A 19,929-nucleotide genomic window follows, 5' to 3' on the forward strand; every position below is an offset into this window, starting at 1 on the left:
AGGAGGACGAAGAGGAGGAGGAGGACGAAGAGGAGGAGGAGGACGAAGAGGAGGAGGAGGAGGAGGACGAAGAGGAGGAGGAGGAGGAGGACGAAGAGGAGGACGAAGAGGAGGAGGAGGACGAGGAGGAGGACGAGGAGGAGGAGGACGAGGAGGAGGAGGACGAAGAGGAGGAGGACGAGGAGGAGGAGGACGAAGAGGAGGAGGACGAAGAGGAGGACGAAGAAGAGGAGGAGGACGAAGAGGAGGACGAAGAGGAGGAGGAGGAGGAGGAGGACGAAGAGGAGGACGAAGAGGAGGAGGAGGAGGAGGAGGAGGAGGAGGAGGAGGACGAAGAGGAGGAGGAGGAGAAGGACGAAGAGGAGGAGGAGGACGAAGAGGAGGAGGACGAAGAGGAGGAGGACGAAGAGGAGGAGGACGAAGAGGAGGAGGACGAAGAGGAGGAGGACGAAGAGGAGGAGGACGAAGAGGAGGAGGACGAGGAGGACGAAGAGGACGAGGAGGACGAAGAGGACGAGGAGGAGGAGGACGAGGAGGAGGAGGACGAGGAGGAGGACGAAGAGGAGGAGGACGAAGAGGAGGAGGAGGACGAAGAGGAGGAGGACGAAGAGGAGGAGGACGAAGAGGAGGAGGAGGACGAAGAGGAGGAGGAGGACGAAGAGGAGGAGGAGGACGAAGAGGAGGAGGAGGACGAAGAGGAGGAGGACGAAGAGGAGGAGGACGAAGAGGAGGAGGAGGACGAAGAGGAGGAGGAGGACGAAGAGGAGGAGGAAGAGGAGGAGGACGAAGAGGAGGAGGACGAAGAGGACGAGGACGAAGAGGAGGAGGACGAGGAGGAGGACGAAGAGGAGGAGGACGAAGAGGAGGAGGACGAAGAGGAGGAGGACGAAGAGGAGGACGAAGAGGAGGAGGACGAAGAGGAGGAGGACGAAGAGGAGGAGGACGAAGAGGAGGAGGACGAAGAGGAGGACGAGGAGGAGGAGAAAGAGGAGGAGGAGGACGAGGAGGAGGAGGAGGACGAGGAGGAGGACGAGGAGGAGGAGGACGAGGAGGAGGAGGACGAGGAGGACGACGAAGAGGAGGAGGACGAGGAGGAGGACGAAGAGGAGGAGGACGAAGAGGAGGAGGACGAGGAGGACGAGGAGGAGGAGGACGAAGAGGAGGAGGACGAAGAGGAGGACGAAGAGGAGGAGGACGAAGAGGAGGACGAAGAGGAGGAGGAGGAGGAGGACGAAGAGGAGGAGGAGGACGAAGAGGAGGAGGAGGAGGAGGACGAAGAGGAGGAGGAGGAGGACGAAGAGGAGGAGGAGGAGGACGAAGAGGAGGAGGAGGAGGACGAAGAGGAGGAGGAGGACGAAGAGGAGGAGGAGGACGAAGAGGAGGAGGAGGACGAAGAGGAGGAGGAGGACGAGGAGGACGAAGAGGAGGAGGAGGACGAAGAGGAGGAGGAGGAGGACGAAGAGGAGGAGGAGGAGGAGCGAAGAGGAGGAGGAGGAGGACGAAGAGGAGGAGGAGGAGGACGAAGAGGAGGAGGAGGAGGGCGAAGAGGAGGAGGAGGACGAAGAGGAGGAGGAGGAGGACGAAGAGGAGGAGGAGGAGGACGAAGAGGAGGAGGAGGAGGACGAAGAGGAGGAGGAGGAGGACGAAGAGGAGGAGGACGAAGAGGAGGAGGAGGAGGAGGAGGACGAAGAGGAGGAGGAGGAGGAGGAGGAGGAGGAGGAGGAGGAGGACGAAGAGGAGGAGGAGGACGAAGAGGAGGAGGAGGAGGAGGAGGACGAAGAGGAGGACGAAGAGGAGGAGGAGGACGAAGAGGAGGAGGAGGACGAAGAGGAGGAGGACGAAGAGGAGGAGGACGAAGAGGAGGAGGAGGAGGACGAAGAGGAGGAGGACGAAGAGGAGGAGGAGGAGGACGAAGAGGAGGAGGAGGAGGACGAAGAGGAGGAGGAGGAGGACGAAGAGGAGGAGGAGGAGGACGAAGAGGAGGAGGAGGAGGACGAAGAGGAGGAGGAGGAGGACGAAGAGGAGGAGGAGGACGAAGAGGAGGAGGAGGAGGACGAAGAGGAGGAGGAGGAGGACGAAGAGGAGGAGGAGGAGGACGAAGAGGAGGAGGAGGACGAAGAGGAGGAGGAGGACGAAGAGGAGGAGGAGGAGGACGAAGAGGAGGAGGACGAAGAGGAGGAGGAGGAGGACGAAGAGGAGGAGGAGGACGAGGAGGACGAAGAGGAGGAGGACGAAGAGGAGGACGAGGAGGACGAGGAGGACGAAGAGGAGGAGGACGAAGAGGAGGACGAGGAGGAGGAGGAGGACGGGGAGGAGGAGGAGGAGGAGGAGGAGGACGTGCAAGAGGAGGAGGACGAGCAGGAGGATGAGAAAGATGAGGACGAGGAGGAGGATGAGGACGAGGAGGAGGACGAGGAGGAGGATGAGGACGAGGAGGAGGATGAGGACGAGGAGGAGGAGGAGGAGGACGAGGAGGACGAGGAGGAGGACGAGGACGAGGAGGAGGAGGACGAGGAGGAGGAGGAGGACGAGGAGGACGAGGAGGAGGAGGAGGAGGACGAGGAGGAGGAGGAGGAGGAGGAGGAGGACGAGGAGGAGGAGGAGGAGGAGGAGGAGGACGAGGAGGAGGAGGACGAGGAGGAGGAGGACGAGGAGGAGGAGGACGAGGAGGAGGAGGACGAGGAGGAGGAGGACGAGGAGGACGAAGAGGAGGAGAAGGACGAAGAGGAGGAGGGAAAGTAATAGAAGGCAGAATAGATGTGTGTGTGTGTGTGTGTGTGTGTGTGTGTGTGTGTGTGTGTGTGTGTGTGTGTGTGTGTGTGTGTGTGTGTGTGTGTGTGTGTGTGTGATTCACCATGGTCTTGGATCACGTGTTGGACTCGTGGTCGACAGGTACTACCCTCCCGGAAGAGAGCTCATAATATATGACCGATCTATGGGTCATAATGCTGTGACCTTACACGCGCCCCCAACTCCCCGCCCACGAGAATTGAAGTAACAATTCGAAGCGCAGCGATACTGAAATTATTTCAGCCCTGGGTGGGATTCGAACCCGGACCGCCTCCCGTGTGTGCATGTTGTTCTCAGGTCCCCCTCGGAGGTCACCCTCGGAGGTGGTCCTCGAAGGTCACCCTTGAAGGTGGCCCTCGGTCCCCCTCGAACATCTCACCAGTTTCTCGTTCTCGTCCTCCATCTGTAGTCGGCCGGCTATGCAGTTCCTGGTGTCGAGGAAGGCCTTGCGCTGGGCCGCCTCCATCAGGTGGTGTAGCCAGACGCCGCAGACATTCACCGCCACTACCACGGCCAAGTTCGCCAACAGCTGCGGCGGCAGAAAAGGGGAGTGTTTATAATAATAATAAGTAATAATAAATAATAAAAATGGTAGTAATGATAGTAGCCGTAGTAGTAATAATAATACTATAATGATAATAGAATAATAATATAATAATAAAAATGGTAGTAATGATAGTGTTAGCAGTAGTAATAACAATAATAATAATAATAATAATAATATAGTAATAATAATATAGTAATAATAATAGAATAATATAATAAAAATGGTAGTAATGATTGTGTTAGCAGTAGTAATAACAATAATAATAATAATAATGATATAGTACTAATTATATAGTAATAATAATAATAACAATAATAATAATGACTACAAAAAATAACTATGGTAACTAAGAGGGGGTTTAGACGGTCTAACGGTGTTTAAAGTGACGTGTGATCGGGGTATTTGGTTGTCGAACACGTTGGTCAAACCCCAAATACCCCGTTCACACGTTCACACATCACTTAAACACGTGTCTGTCGAACCGCGTTCGACGAACCGTTAGACCGTCCGTGTAAACCCCCTCTAATATAACGTAATAATATTAATATTCTTATTATCATCATTAATTACAGTAATAATAATGATAATAAAATAAAAAATAATGGTAATTACAGCAATATAAATAAAAATATTGCAGTAATAATAACGGTAATAATAATAATGATAAAGTAATAATAAAAATATGGATAATAATAATAATAATAATTTCATAATAATAATAATAATAATATAATAATAATATAATAATAATAATATAATACAAGTAATAATAATATAATAATGATAATAGACAATAATAACAACAATAATTATAATAATAATAATAATAATAATAATAAGACAATAATAATAACAATAATTATAATAATCACAGATACAGAAAGAGATGGAGTGGGGGGGGGGGGGGTTAAGGGTCCTTCCTACCTGTTGCCAGTGCAGGGCCGGGAAGGTATGCGCGAACGCAAGTGCAAGGGCCATGTGGAGGGCAGGCAGAGCCACCCCGTAGAGCGCGGCCGCCCAGGTCTGCAGGGGCGTGAGGGCGTAGACGACGAAGACGGTGAAGGCGAGCTGCCAAACGCCCTGGCCGGCCGTGGGCACCGCCTGCCAGCCGCCCAACTCGCCGAAATTGCCGGACAGCCTGTTGGCGCCCCCGCCGCCGATCGAAGAGGAGGACGCGGAGGAGGAGGAGGAGGAGGAGGAGGAGGAAGGTCGCCCTCCTCCTCCTCCTCCTCCGAGGCCCGGCAGCGGGAGGGCGGCCGCTACGACGCCTGCGGCCACCACCAGGAGACCATAGCACGCCGGCAGGAGGTAGGCGTCCCGCATCAGGCGCGTGTGGAGAAGGACCAGGAGCACCGTCAGGAGGACGGCCAGCGCCAGGAGGGCTAGAGGCGCCGGCGCGGGCGTGGCCAGGGCGCCGTTCGAGACGTAGGCGAGGTGGAGGGCGGCCAAGACGACGCACAGGAGTAGGAGAAGGGCGGCGGCGACGGAGACGGAGGCCTGCTGGAGTTTGAGGGTGTACCGCCCGTAGAGTTCCTCCAACTCATCGTTCTGGAAGAGGTGGGGGGGGTCAGATATATATATATATATATATATATATATATATATATATATATATATATATATATATATATATATATATATATATATATTTTTTTTTTTTTTTTTTTTTTTTTTTTTTTTTTTTTTTTTTTTTTTTTTTTTTTTTCCCCGAGATCGGCATCGTCATGGGGCAAAATACTGCCGATGAGGATGCCCATTCAAAAAAAAAAAAAAAAAAAACAGTGCCGATTCTTAGCGATTAATCGGCACACCCCCTAGAATTACTATTTCAACTCTGAAATGGTGACATTAATGGCCACCTCCTTCACCAGGAAGTAGAGCATCAGACTGTCCAGGCTCGCAGTGGTGAGAAAGAACTCCTGATATTTTACAATTCAAAAAATTCAACGAAATTATATTTGGCGACTGGGGGGGGGGGGGTCACACATGCCCCTAGTGGGGCAAAGGGGAGTTGCCCCTTGCCCCCCTTTCCCATCTACGGAAAGATAAAAAGAGAAGGAGGATGGGAACGAAGGAGACGAGGAGGAGGAGGAAGAGGAGTTGGGAAGTGGGGAAGGGGAAGAGGAGGAGGAGAAGGAGGAAGAGGAACAGGAGGGGAAGGAGGAAGAGGAGGGAAGTGGGGAAGGGGAAGAGGAGGACGGGGAGGAAGAGGAACAGGAGGGGGAGGAAGAGTAACAGGAGGGGGAGGAAGAGGAACAGGAGGGGGTGGAAGAGGAGGGGAAGGAGGAAGAGGAGGGGAAGGAGGAAGAGGAGGGAAAGGAGGAAGAGGAGGGAAAGGAGGAAGAGGAGGGGAAGGAGGAAGAGGAGGGGAAGGAGGAAGAGGAGGGGAAGGAGGAAGAGGAGGGGAAGGAGGAAGAGGAGGGGAAGGAGGAAGAGGAGGGGAAGGAGGAAGAGGAGGGGAAGGAGGAAGAGGAGGGGAAGGAGGAAGAGGAGAAGGACGAAGAGGAGGGGAAGGAGAAAGAGGAGGAGAAGGAGGAAAATGAGGGGAAAGAGGAAAAGAAGAGGAAGGAAAAAGAGGAAGAGGAGCAGGAAGAGGAGGGGAAGGAGGAAGAGGAGGGGAAGGAGGAAGAGGAGGGGAAGGAGGAAGAGGAGGGGAAGGAGGAAGAGGAGGGGAAGGAGGAAGAGGAGGGGAAGGAGGAAGAGGAGGGAAGGAGGAAGAGGGGGGGAAGGAGGAAGAGGAGGGGAAGGAGGGGAGGAGGGGGAGGAAGGTGGAGGAGGGGGGAAGGGAAGGAGGAAGAGGAGGGGGAGGAAGAGGAGGGGAGGAGAGGAAGGAGGAAGAGGAGGGGAGGGAGCGAAGAGAGGAAGGAGGAAGAGGAGGGGAGGGGGAGGAGGAGGAGGAAGAGGAAGAGGAAGAGGAGGGGAGGAAGAGGAGTAGAGGGAGAGGAGGAGAGGAAGAAGAGGAGGAGATAGGGAGGAGAGGAAGAGGAGAGGGGAGAAGAGGAGGAGGAAGAGGGGAAGAAGAGGGAAAGGGAGAGAGAAACGGAGAGGAAAAGGAAGAAGGAAAAGGAAGAGGGAGAAGAGGAAGAGAGAAGGAAAGGAAGAGGAGAAGGAGAGAGAAGAGAGGGAAGAGGGAAGAAGAGAGAGAAGGAAGAGGAAAAGGAGAGGAAGAAAGGAAAAAGGAAGGAAGAGGAAGAGGAGGAAAGAAGAGAGGAGAAGGAAGAGGAGAAGGGGAAAGAGAAGAAAGAGGAAGAGAGAAGAGGAAGAGGAGGAGAGGAAAAGAAGAAAAAGAAAGGAAGAAGGAGGAGAGAGGAGAAAGAGAGGAGGGAGAGGAATGCCATTGGCCAAAATATTTTACAAAAAGAAATGAATTTGGTCAATCATAGAGGAGGGGAGGAGGACTTTTAGGTCCTTATGCCATTGGCCAAAGAATTTTACAAAAAGAAATGAACTTGGCCAATCATAGATGCTGTGTACGACTTTCAGGTCCTTATGCCATTGGCCAAAATATTTTACAAAAAGAAATGAACTTGGCCAATCATAGATGCTGAGGTTGTACGACTTTTAGGTCCTTATGCCATTGGCCAAAATATTTTACAAAAAGAAATGAACTTGGCCAATCATAGATGCTGAGGTTGTACGACTTTTAGGTCCTTATGCCATTGGCCAAAATATTTTACAAAAAGAAATTAATTTGGACAATCATAGATGCTAGGGTTGTACGACTTTCAGGTCCTAATGCCATTGGCCAAAATATTTTACAAAAAGAAATTAATTTGGACAATCATAGATGCTAGGGTTGTACGACTTTTAGGTCCTTATACCATTGGCCAAAATATCTTACAAAAAGAAATGAACTTGGCCAATCATAGACGCTGAGGTACGACTTTTAGGTCCTTATGCCATTGGCCAAAATATTTTACAAAAAGAAATGAACTTGGCCAATCATAGACGCTGAGGTTGTACGACTTTCAGGTCCTTATGCCATTGGCCAAAATATCTTACAAAAAGAAATTAACTTGGCCAATCATAGACGCTGAGGTACGACTTTTAGGTCCTTATGCCATTGGCCAAAATATCTTACAAAAAGAAATGAACTTGGCCAATCATAGACGCTGAGGTACGACTTTTAGGTCCTTATGCCATTGGCCAAAATATTTTACAAAAAGAAATGAACTTGGCCAATCATAGATGCTAGGGTTGTACGACTTTCAGGTCCTTGTGCCATTGGCCAAAATATTTTACAAAAAGAAATGAACTTGGCCAATCATAGACGCTGAGGTTGTACGACTTTCAGGTCCTTATGCCATTGGCCAAAATATCTTACAAAAAGAAATTAACTTGGCCAATCATAGACGCTGAGGTACGACTTTTAGGTCCTTATGCCATTGGCCAAAATATTTTACAAAAAGAAATGAACTTGGCCAATCATAGACGCTGAGGTTGTACGACTTTTAGGTCCTTATGCCATTGGCCAAAATATTTTACAAAAAGAAATTAACTTGGACAATCGTAGACGCTGAGGTTGTACGACTTTTAGGTCCTAATGCCATTGGCCAAAATATTTTACAAAAAGAAATGAACTTGGCCAATCATAGACGCTGAGGTTGTACGACTTTTAGGTCCTTATGCCATTGGCCAAAATATTTTACAAAAAGAAATTAACTTGGACAATCGTAGACGCTGAGGTTGTACGACTTTTAGGTCCTAATGCCATTGGCCAAAATATTTTACAAAAAGAAATGAACTTGACCAATCATAGACGCTGAGGTTGTACGACTTTTAGGTCCTTATGCCATTGGCCAAAATATTTTACAAAAAGAAATTAACTTGGACAATCGTAGACGCTGAGGTTGTACGACTTTTAGGTCCTAATGCCATTGGCCAAAATATTTTACAAAAATAAATGAACTTGACCAATCATAGACGCTGAGGTTGTACGACTTTTAGGTCTTAATGTCATTGGCCAAAATATTTTACAAAAAGAAATGAACTTGACCAATCATAGACGCTGAGGTTGTACGAATTTTAGGTCCTTATGCCATCGGCCAAAATATTTTACAAAAAGAAATGAACTTGACCAATCATAGATGCTGAGGTTGTACGACTTTTAGGTCCTTATGTCATTGGCCAAAATATTTTACAAAAAGAAATTAACTTGGCCAATCATAGACCCTGAGGTTGTACGACTTTTAGGTCCTTATGCCATTGGCCAAAATATTTTACAAAAGTCGGTTATTGATCACACAAAGAATCAAACCCCAACTGAAGAATTGCCACCCCTATTACGCCTATTAATTATCAACAGTGGAATAAAGATTAGGTTGAATGAGGGTTAAGGTTAGTCATCAACTTATACAACCGAAGAATCACAGACCCAGGATGGCCCACATGAAGAATTGTCACCCTAAGATAGTCCACGTGAAGAATTGTCACCCTAGGATAGTCCACGTGAAGAATTGTCACCCTAGGATAGTCCATGCGAAGAATTGTCACCCTGGGATAGTCCACATGAACAATTGTCACCCTAGGATAGTCCACACGAAGAATTGTCACCCTAGGATAGTGCACATGAAGAATTGTCACCCTAGGATATTCCACGTGAAGAACTGTCACCCTAGGATAGTGCACGTGAAGAATTGTCACCCTAGGATAGTGCACGTGAAGAATTGTCACCCTAGGATAGTCCACGTGAAGAACTGTCACCCTAGGATAGTCCACGCGAAGAATTATCACCCTAGGATAGTCCACGTTAAGAATTGTCACCCTAGGATAGTCCACGCGAAGAATTGTCACCCTAGGATAGTCCACGTGAAGAATTGTCACCCTAGGATAGTCCACGTGAAGAATTGTCACCCTAGGATAGTCCACGTGAAGAATTATCACCCTAGGATAGTCCTCATGAAGAATTGTCACCCTAGGATAGTCCACGCGAAGAATTGTCACCCTAGGATAGTCCACGCGAAGAATTGTCACCCTAGGATAGTCCACACGAAGAATTGTCACCCTAGGATAGTGCACGTGAAGAATTGTCACCCTAGGATAGTCCACGTGAAGAATTGTCACCCTAGGATAGTCCACGTGAAAAACTGTCACCCTAGGATAGTCCACGCGAAGAATTATGACCCTAGGATAGTCCACGCGAAGAATTATGACCCTAGGATAGTCCACGCGAAGAATTATCACCCTAGGATAGTCCACGCGAAGAATTGTCACCCTAGGATAGTCCACGTGAAGAATTGTCACCCCAGGATAGTCCACGTGAAGAATTGTCACCCTAGGTTAGTCCACGTGAAGAATTGTCACCCTAGGATAGTCCACGTGAAGAATTGTCACCCTAGGATAGTCCACGTGAAGAATTGTCACCCTAGAGTAGTCCACGTGAAGAATTGTCACCCTATCGAAATCTGCGGTGACGATTCTTAGCGTGATCCGTCATTTGTTTTAAGTTGAGCTCTGGGCTTCGCGGTGGAACAAGGTCAAAGAAACACACGGTGGTATTCTTAAAAAAATTCTTTCCCTTCCAAGGATTTATGTAAGATTTATATAAGAAAGATTTATACAAGGAAAGATTTTTTTTAAGAATACCACCGTAAGATTCTTTCGGTGGTATTCTTAAAAAAATCTTTCCTTTCCAAGGATTCTTAAGGATTTATACAAGATTTATATAAGAAAGATTTATACAAGGAAATATCTTATTAAGAATGCCACCGTAAGATTCACAGTTAAGGATTTATATGATTCATATAAGGAAAGATTCATACAAGGAAAGATTTTTTTTTAAGAATACTACCATAAGATTCTTAAGGATTTATACAAGATTCATGTAAGGAAAGATTTATACAAGGATTTTTTATTTCTAAGCATACCATCGACAAAACTCGGGGGCGACCTTCTTCGTCAGGAAGGTCCTTACTCACCGCAAACCTCAGGGGCGACCTTCTTCGTCAGGAAGGTCCTTACTCACCTCAAACCTCAGGGGCGACCTTCTTCGTCAGGAAGGTCCTTACTCACCGCAAACCTCAGGGGCGACCTTCTTCGTCAGGAAGGTCCTTACTCACCGCAAACCTCAGGGGGGACCTTCTTCGTCAGGAAGGTCCTTACCACCTCAAACCTCAGGGGCGACCTTCTTCGTCAGGAAGGTCCTTACTCACCGCAAACCTCAGGGGCGACCTTCTTCGTCAGGAAGGTCCTTACTCACCGCAAACCTCAGGGGGACCTTCTTCGTCAGGAAGGTCCTTACTCACCTCAAACCCCAGGGGGGACCTTCTTCGTCAGGAAGGTCCTTACTCACCGCAAACCTCCAAATTCAGGGGGGGGGACTTCCTTCGTCAGGAAGGTCCTTACTCACCTCAAACCTGTGTCGATTGCAGAGCCGAGCGAAGGCGACCTTCCGGTGAGACGCCATCGCCTTCACGCTGTGATCCATGGTTCGCGCCTCCCTCCACCTCCACCACCCACCTCCCCCTCCTCCTCCTTCGCCGCCACCTCCTCCTCCCCCTCCACACCCGAGACCGCCACACCCTCCGCCACCGCCTCCGCCGCAGCCACAACCACAGCCACAGCTACACAGACCTCCTCCTCCTCCGCCTCCTCCTCCTCCTCCTCCCCCTCCACCACCACCGCTACCGCCGCCAAGGGGTCTGAGGACTCGGTGAGGCACGGCGGCGAGGGTCAAGGAGCAGCTACTGACGAAGGCGAGGACGAGGGCGGGGGTGGTCGGGCGGAGGGCCCGAGGGACGACGGCGAGGCCTGGGAGGGAACTCGGAGGAGTAGGAGGAGGTGGTGGGGGAGACCGAGGAGGAGGTTAAATGGTGGAGGAGGGAGAGGAGGCGCAGCCTCGCGGGGAGAAGAACCCCGAGGGCGAGCTCCTGAGCCTTGTCGTCCACTAAGAGGAGGTCCCACGCCACCTGCTGGGGGGCGACCTGCCTGACGCAGGCCAGAACGAGCGGTGCGGGGGGACTGTGGGGGGGAGAAGGAGGGGCGGCGGGTCCTCAGGTCATGGGCGGCGCCGCGGGAGACTCAGGGCTCAGGGCGTGGGTGAGGAAGAGGGAGGAGGAAGAGGAGAGGGAAAGGGAGGAGAAGGAGTAGGCCAACAACGAGGACAAGGAGGAGAACGAGGAGGAGGAGGAGATTTCGGAAGCGATCTCGAACCTCCTGACGGACAGACCGTGTGTAGGACGAGTCTTAGGTCGACCAAGCAAGGACGAGAGAATCATGGAGGAGGAGGAAAGGGAGGAGGAGGAGGATGACGACGACGACGACGGCGATAAGGACGAACTATACTTCTTCTTGCTGCTACTGGCGAAGGGAGGGCTCCTGGTGCAGGGGCTCCTGATGTATGTCTGGGGAGTTCTACCACGTTTCCTCCCACAAGAACACGACCTCAACGGTCCCCTGAGGAGGGGAGCCCATCGCTGGGGAAGAGGCGTCTCCTGTAGGGGGGGAAAAGAGGACGGAGGTTAGTACACGGGGGGGGACTTTCAATAAGGACTATAAAATAAACTGATGCGTGCCTCCGGTCCGAAGAGGTGCACCTCAAGTCGTCAAAACATCTATAAAGTCTATGTCATATACGGAGCGGATGAGGGGGAATTGAGGAGGAGGAGGAAGAGAAACGGGAGGAGGGGGAGGGGGAGAGGGGAGGAAGAGGAGGAATTGAGGAGGAGAAAGAGGCGAAGGAAGAGGAACGGGAGGAGGGGGAGGGGAAGAGGAGAGGGAGGAGAGAGAGAAGAAAGATGAAAAGGAGGAAGCGGAGGAAGAGGAGGAGGGGGAATTGAGGAGGAGAAAGAGGAGGAGGAAGAGGAACGGGAGGAGGGGGAATTGAGGAGGAGAAAGAGGAGGAGGAAGAGGAACGGGAGGAGGGGGAATTGAGGAGGAGAAAGAGGAGGAGGAAGAGGAACGGGAGGAGGGGGAATTGAGGAGGAGAAAGAGGAGGAGGACGAGGAACGGGAGGAGTGGGAATTGAGGAGGAGAAAGAGGAGGAGGAAGAGGAACGGGAGGAGGGGGAGGATAGGAGGAGGGGGAGGATAGGAGGAGAGAGAAGAACGAGGAAGAGAAGGAAGAGGAGGAGAGGGAGGAGAGAGAAGAAAGAGGAAGAGAAGGAAGAGAAGGAAGAGAAGGAAGGGAAGGAAGAGGAGGAAGGGAAGGAAGAGGAGGAAGAGAAGGAAGGGGAGGAGAGAGAAGAAAGAGGAAGAGAAGGAAGAGAAGGAAGGGGAGGAAGAGGAGGAAGGGGAGGAAGAGGAGGAAGGGGAGGAAGAGGAGGAAGGGGAGGAAGGGAAGGAAGGGGAGGAAGAGGAGGAAGGGGAGGAAGGGAAGGAAGGGGAGGAAGGGAAGGAAGAGGAGGAAGAGAAGGAAGGGGAGGAAGAGGAGGAAGAGAAAGAAGGGGAGGAAGAGGAGGAAGAGGAGGAAGAGAAGGAAGAGGAGGAAGAGAAGGAAGAGGAGGAAGAGAAGGAAGGGGAGGAAGAGAAGGAAGGGGAGGAAGAGGAGGAGGAGGAGGAGAGAGAAGAAAGAGGAAGAGAAGGAAGAGGAGGAGCGGGAGGAGAGAGAAGGAAGGGGAGGAAGAGGAGGAAGAGAAGGAAGGGGAGGAAGAGAAGGAAGGGGAGGAAGAGGAGGAAGAGAAGGAAGGGGAGGAAAGAGGAGGAAGAGAAGGAAGCGGAGGAAGAGGAAGAGGAAGAAGAAGAGGAAGAGGAAGAAGAGGAAGAAGAGGAAGAGAAGGAAGCGGGGAAGGGGGAAGGGAAGAGAATGTTTAGGATTAAGATTAGGATAAGCTAAGATCCCCCCCCCCCAAGTCTTGTCCCTCCCTCCCTCCCTCCCTCGTACCCCACCCATCAACCTCCCCTTCCAGTCTGTCCGCCTCAAGTTTAATAACACAGCAGCTCTCAACAAATTCAGTGCCCACAGAGGCGGAGTTTCTGTTGTTTTGGGGGACGTCCCCAGCGAGCCTTACGAGGGCGTGGTAAAAAAAAAAAAAGTGGGCGGGGCTATAGATGCAACTAAACGAGACCGTGTTTTTTCGTATATAAAAAAGTTTTTTGTAAAAACATGTTTTTTTATAGAAAGAAAAAAAAATTGATATTTTCGTGTGTGTTTTTTTTTATATTTGCCAGGCCCAAAGACCACGGTTAATTTGTGCATACCTTATTGTATATCCTATTTTGTGTGTATGTTTATCCATTCATGAGAAGGACATTTGGAGTTTTTAATCTTTGAAGATTATACTAAGAGTAAATTTTGTAAGGTAGCCATATTGGCCCATATACAGTACCTACACTTGTTGCAACATCTCAGTCCTGACTAAAAAGGTCAATTACTTGTTTAATTTTATACCGTGTCTGATGTCTTGATATTTAATATCTGAACAAATTTGGACGTGTAAAAAATCATGAAAACAAATTATAAAAAATGCGATTAAAAAAAATTATTTCATCATTAGGCGGAGCTGTGGCGTCAGTGGGCGGGGCCTATGCAATAAATAGGTGCAGCTATGACGTCAGTGGGCGGGGCCTATACAACCAGTAAGTGAAGCTATGACGTCAGTGGGCGGGGCATATACAACCAGTAAGTGGAGCTATGACGTCAGTGGCGGGGCCTATACAACCAGTAAGTGGAGCTACGTACAAGGGGGTAGGGCTTATGCAGCCAGTAAGTGGAGCTACGGACAATGGGGTAGGGCTTATGCAGCCAGTAGGTGGAGCTATGGCATCAGTGGGCGGTGCCTATGGAGAAGGGGGAGGGGCTTGTGCAATCAGTGGGAGGAGCTTAGGTGGCAGAGGGGCGTGGCTTGCCTGAAAACCTGCCAGTAAGCGTGGACCCCGGTCCCAGTCTCACACCCAGCAGTCCACAACTCTTGGGCTTGCCTACATGAAGAAACTGGATTGTATCGACCCGACTATTAGCTCACAGAGAGAACCTCTCTCTCTCTCTCTCCCCTCTTTCGTTTTCTCTCCCCCCTCTCTCTCTCTCTCTCTCTCTCTCTCTCTCTCTCTCTCTCTCTCACTCACACACACACACGCTACAAAAACAGTGCCATCCCATCCATTGTGCGCATAATCAACTCCATGTGAACTTATACAGTGTATATACTCTAAGTCCTATATTTTTAATCAGCTTTTGCAATGTATTATTGTCAGTGTACTACTGCAATTGAAGTAAACCTTCTATTATTATTATTATTACACACACTTTCTCTCCCGCCCCGTCAAATCTCTCTCTCTCTGACCCCCACAGTCTCTCTCTCTCTCTTTCTCTCCTTCGCGTGACAGCCGTACCAGTAATAGGCACATTTGCTACCAGGTGTGCGTGCGAGGTCCAGACCCCGATACAAGGACCTCCACCCACCCCACCCCTCACCTCCCACCCCCCAATTCCCCCCACTAGGTATTCTCAGAGGTAATGTGTGCCGGTGGGGGGGGGGGCAATTACCACGGGGGCCCTATATACCACGGGGCCCCTTCCTGGAACGTCTTCGTGGGATCCCCGACCCCCAACATTCAAGACATGAAATGTTTGCGAGAACAATTTTCGACTTCCAAAACGACGATGCAAAATGTCGACAAAAATCCAAAGACTAACATTATCATTATTATTATCATTTATTATTATTATTATCATTATTACTACTACTACTATTATCAATATCACTATTAGTTATTACTAACACTCAAATTATGAAATGTTTACGAGAAACAGTTTTGAGTTCAGAAACGACTGCAAAATATCGACAAAATTCAAAGACTATCATAATTATTACCATTATTAATATTACTATTAGTTATTACTAACACTCAAGATATGAAATATTTACAAGAAAGATTTTCGATTTACCAAACGATTGTGCAAAATGTCGACAAAATCCAGACTAATATAGTCATTATTATCACTATTATTATTATTATTATTATTAGTAATAATAATAATAATAATAATAATAATAATAATAATAATAATAATAATATTATTATTATTAATATTATCATTAGTTATTACTAACAATTATAAAATGGGGTTATATTCAAAATTTGTGTGGCGTGCGCGACGTTCGTGAGGACCCGTCGGTTACTTTCCAATGGAGGATGAATTTATACAAATGAATAAATAAATAAGTTAAAAGAAATCAGAGATGACCCAAGTTATGGTGTACTACGCCCTGCCGCATTGCCAGCAACAAGTGTACTTAATATACAGGGATGATGAGAGAGAGAGAGAGAGAGAGAGAGAGAGAGAGTCAATAAAGCAAATCAGCCAGACATGTTGCTCCTGTAGTAGGGGCGAAGGAGGAGGAGGTGAGGAGGAGAAGGAGGAGGAGGAGGAGGAGGAGGAGGGAGGAGGAGGAGGGAGGAGGAGGGAGGAGGAGGGGGAGGAGGGAGGAGGAGGGGGAGGAGGAGGAGGAGGGGGGGGAGGAGGAGGAGGAGGAGGGGGAGGAGGAGGAGGAGGAGGGGGAGGAGGAGGAGGAGGAGGAGGAGGAGGGGGAGGAGGAGGAGGAGGGGGAGGAGGAGGAGGAGGAGGAGGGGGAGGAGGAGGAGGAGGGGGGAGGACTAGGAGGAGGAGGAGGAGGAGGAGGAGGAGGAGGAGGAGAGGGTGACTCTGCGACAGCTGTTCAACAGCTCATATGCTCTTCGTCCTCTCCCTCCTCCTACTCCTACTCCTCATCTTCATCGTCCTCCTCCTCCTACTCTTCGTCCTCTTTCTCCTCATCTTTGTCGTCCTCCTCTTCCTCTTCGTCCTCTCCCTCCTCCTCATCTTCGTCGTCTTTCTCCTCCTCATCTTCGTCGTCTTTCTCCTCCTCATCTTCGTCGTCTTTCTCCTCCTCATCTTCGTCGTCTTCCTCCTCCTCCTCTTCGTCGTCCTCCTTCTCCTCATCTTCGTCGTCTTCCTCCTCCTCTTCGTCATCCTCCTCCTCCTCTTTGTCGTCGTTCTCCTCCTCCTTTTTCTTCCTACTCTTCCTCCACTTTGTTTCCTGGGAGGAGGAGGAGGAAGAGGAAGAAGAGAGGAAGAGGAGGATGAAGAGGAAGACGAGGATGATGATGATGATAAGGATGATGATAAGGATGATGAGGAGGAAGAAGAGGGGAACAGGATGAATATGAAGAGGAGGGGGAAGAGGAGGAAGAAGAGGAAGAGGAACACAAACACAAAAGAACACAAAGGAAGAACAAACAACAGCAGGAGGCCTACTGGCCCTAACGAGGCTGTTTGTGTTTACTATACTAAGCTACAGTTAAGAAAACAGGTCAGAAGATGAACTAACACCACTGCTGTCACTATCCTATCCAATTGATCCAATTGCAATTAAATGCCTGGTTGTCATATCTTTTATTGCAAGGGACAATATTTGATTTGCGGATTACATTCCAAGTATTTATCTAGGCGATTTTTAATTGTTGTTATCGTATTACTTTCAACGACAGTGGAAGGTAACGAATTCCCAGCGGCGGCGCCAGGAATTTTTAGTTGGGGAGGCTAAGGGGGGGCTGAGCAAATTTTTTTTGGGGGGCTAATAGTAATATGATAATACACATATATCATCCTCATTTCAGAAGGGGAGGGGGTTATGGTTGGGCTAGCACTGATGGCTGACAAATCTTTAGCCCTGGCAATTAAAAATTCCACTTAATAAAATTATTTCAATGAGTGTTTTAAATTTTCAATTTGCTCATTTCAGTTGGGGGGGCTAATGGGGGGGCTGGCCACTTTTTGGGGGGCTAAAGCCCCCCCCCCAAGCCCCCCCCCTGGCGCCGCCACTGCGAATTCCACACATTAACAACCCGGTTAAAGAAGAAGAGCACACTTTCGTTCGTAGAGAATCTTTTGCCAATTACATTAAAATCGCGGCGTCTTCTTGTATTTGATTGGTCTAATGAGAAGTAATCTTTGACATTAATGTTGCCAAAGCCTTTGAACATTTTAAAACCCTCAATCAAATCTCCTCGCATTCTTCTTTTTAAAAGTGAGAATAAGTTTAGACTTTTAAGTCTGTCTTCATACGGCAGATTTCTCATTCTTGGTATCATTTTGGTCATTCTCCGTTCCACTCTTTTTTCTAGTTTGTTAATATCTTTCTGGTAGTATGGGGAAGGAGGAGAAAGGGGGAGGGTATGAGGAGGAAGAGGGGGAGGAGGAAGAGGAGGAAGAGGAGGAAGAGGAGGAGGAGGAGGAGGAGTGTGAACTGCTAATGTTAGCCACATGTGCGACGACGACTGATGACATCACGATTGGACTCCAAAGACTTCGAATCCCGCCCCCCCCCTCCTACGGACCACGGTCACGAATGGGGACCACTCCCCATTTTCTAATAAATAAAGGAGAGAGAGAGAGAGAGAGAGAGGAAGACGATGAAGAAGAGGAGAAAGAGAATAAGGAAAAGAGGAGGAAGAGGAAGAAGAAGAGGAGGAGGAGGAGGAGGGAGAGAATAAGTAAGAAAAGGAGGAAGAGAGGAGGAAGGAGGAGGAAAAGGGATAAAATAAGGAAGAGGAGAAGAGGAAGAGGAGGAGGAGGAGGAGGAGGAGGAGAAGGAGGAGGGAGAGAATAAGAAAAGGAGGAGGAGAGAATAAGGAAGAGGAGGAAGAAGGAAGAGGAGGAAGAAGAAAGAGGAAAAGGAGGGAGAGGAAAAGGGAGAGAATAAGGAAGAGGAGGAAGAGGAACAGGAGTAGGAAGAAGAGGAAGAGAAGGATGAGGAGGAAGAGAAGGATGAGGAGGAAGAGGGGAGGAAGAGGGGATGAGGAGGAGGAAGAGGAGGTGGAGGAACAGGAGTAGGAGGAGGAAGATGAAGAAAAGGAGGCAGAGGAGGAACAAGAAGAGGAAGAAAAGGAGGCAGAGGAGAAAGAGAAGAGGAAGAAAAGGAGGCAGAGGAGGAAGAGAAGGAAAGAAGAGGAGGAAGATGAGGAGGAGGTGGGCATGAAAGTCCCTCCCCCATCCTCCTCTTCCTCTTCCTCCTCCAAGAGGGGTGTCGGAGAGGCTTCTCTCCCCGCACACACCTTCTGTCCCATGTCGAGGTGCAGCCCCGAGCAGCCGGCACTCGCTCCCCGCCCATGTGACCGTTGCCGTAGACTGTGGGGCGGCGGTGGCGGGGTCTGCTGGTAGCGTTACTTGATACACTGTTATGGAAACGAGGAGGAGGAAGATGAGGAAGAGGAGGAAGAGGAGGAAGAGGAGGAAGAGGGGAGAAGAGAGAAGAGGGGAAGAGGAGGGGAGGAGGAAGGGAGGGAAGAGAAGGGGGAAAAGGAGGAGAGGATGAAGGGGGAAGAGAGGGAGAAGAGAGGACTAGGAGGAAGAGGGAGAGAAGATTGGAAGAGGAGGGGAGGAGAAGAGGGGAGAGGAGGGGAGGAGGAAGGGGGAGGGGAGGAGAAAGGGGGGAAGAGAGGGAGAAGAGGGGAAGAGGAAGAGAAGAGGGGAGGAGGAAGGGGGAAGAGAGGGAGAAGAGAGGACGAGGAGGAAGAGGAAGAGAAGATTGGTAGAGGAGGGGAGGAAGAGGGGGAGAAGAGGGGAGGAAGGGGGGAGAGGAGGAGAAAGGGGGAAGAGAGGGAGAGGGGAAGAGGAAGAGAAGAGGGGAAGGGGAAGAGAAGAGGGGAAGGGGAAGAGAAGAGGGGAAGAGGAAGAGAGGAGGGGAGGAAGAGAGGGAGAAGAGAGGACGAGGAGGAAGAGAAGACTGGAAGAGGAGGGGGAGAAGAGGGGGAGAGGAGGGGAGGAGGAAGGGGGGAGGGGAGGAGGAAGGGGGAGGGGAGGGGGGAGGGGAGGAGGAAGGGGGAGGGGAGGAGGAAGGGGAGGAGGAAGGTGAGGAGGAAGGGGGGAGGGGAGGAGGAAGGGGGAGGGGAGGAGGAAGGGGGAGGAGAAAGGGGGAGGGGAGGAGGAAGGGGAGGGGGAGGAGGAAGGGGGAGGGGAGGAGGAAGGGGGAGGGGAGGAGGAAGGGGAGGAGGAAGGGGGAGGGGAGGAAGGGGGAGGGGGGGAGGGGAGGAGGAAGGGGGAGGGGAGGAGGAAGGGGAGGAGGAAGGGGGAGGGGAGGAGGAAGGGGGGAGGGGAGGGGAGGAGGAAGGGGGAGGGGAGGGGAGGAGGAAGGGGGGAGGGGAGGAGGAAGGGGAGGGGAGGAGAAAGGGGGAAGAGGGGAAGAGAAGAGGGAAGAGGAAGAGAAGAGGAAGAGAAGAGGGAAAGAGGAAGAGAAGAGGGGAAGACGAAAGGGGGAAGAGAGAAGAGGAGGGGAAGAGGAGGGGAGGAAGGGAGAAGAGGGGGAAGAGGAAGAGAAGAGGGGAAAGAGGAGGAAGAGGAGGAAGAGGGGAAAGAGGAGGAAGAGGGGGAAGAGGAAAAGAAGAGTGGAAGAGGAAAAGAAGAGTGGAAGAGGAAAAGAAGAGTGGAAGAGGAAAAGAAGAGTGGAAGAGGAAAAGAAGAGTGGAAGAGGAAAAGAAGAGTGGAAGAGGAAGGGAGGGAAGAGGGGGAGGGGGAGGAGAAGAGGAGGGGAGGAAGAAGGGAGGGAAGAGGGGGAGGAGAAGAGAGGAAGAGGAGGCGAGGAGGAAGAGGAGGAAGGGGGAAGATGAGGAAGAGGAGGGGAGAAGGAAGAGGAGGGGAGAAGGAAGGGGAAGAGGAGGGGAGAAGGAAGGGGGAGA

At 50.4% G+C, this 19,929-nt stretch overlaps 1 protein-coding gene across 6 annotated transcripts in view; it reads right to left on the reverse strand.

The window, feature by feature from the left end:
• LOC143031388 (uncharacterized) overlaps positions 1–19,929 on the reverse strand; it is a 155,811-nt gene that overhangs the window by 105,195 nt on the left and 30,687 nt on the right. For all 6 annotated transcript variants that reach the window (XM_076195136.1, XM_076195137.1, XM_076195138.1 and 3 more), the window contains 3 exons: positions 10,686–11,769; positions 4,262–4,885; positions 3,170–3,319 (listed from right to left, as the gene is read on the reverse strand). In XM_076195136.1, coding sequence (XP_076051251.1) covers positions 3,170–3,319; positions 4,262–4,885; positions 10,686–10,763 — 852 coding nt within the window. In that variant the 5' untranslated portion in view covers positions 10,764–11,769. The remainder of the gene's footprint in view (positions 1–3,169; positions 3,320–4,261; positions 4,886–10,685; positions 11,770–19,929) is intronic.

This window comes from Oratosquilla oratoria, chromosome 12, assembly GCF_046742065.1.
Source record: "Oratosquilla oratoria isolate Oo_2021 chromosome 12, ASM4674206v1, whole genome shotgun sequence".
Taxonomy (NCBI): Eukaryota; Metazoa; Arthropoda; class Malacostraca; order Stomatopoda; family Squillidae; genus Oratosquilla; species Oratosquilla oratoria.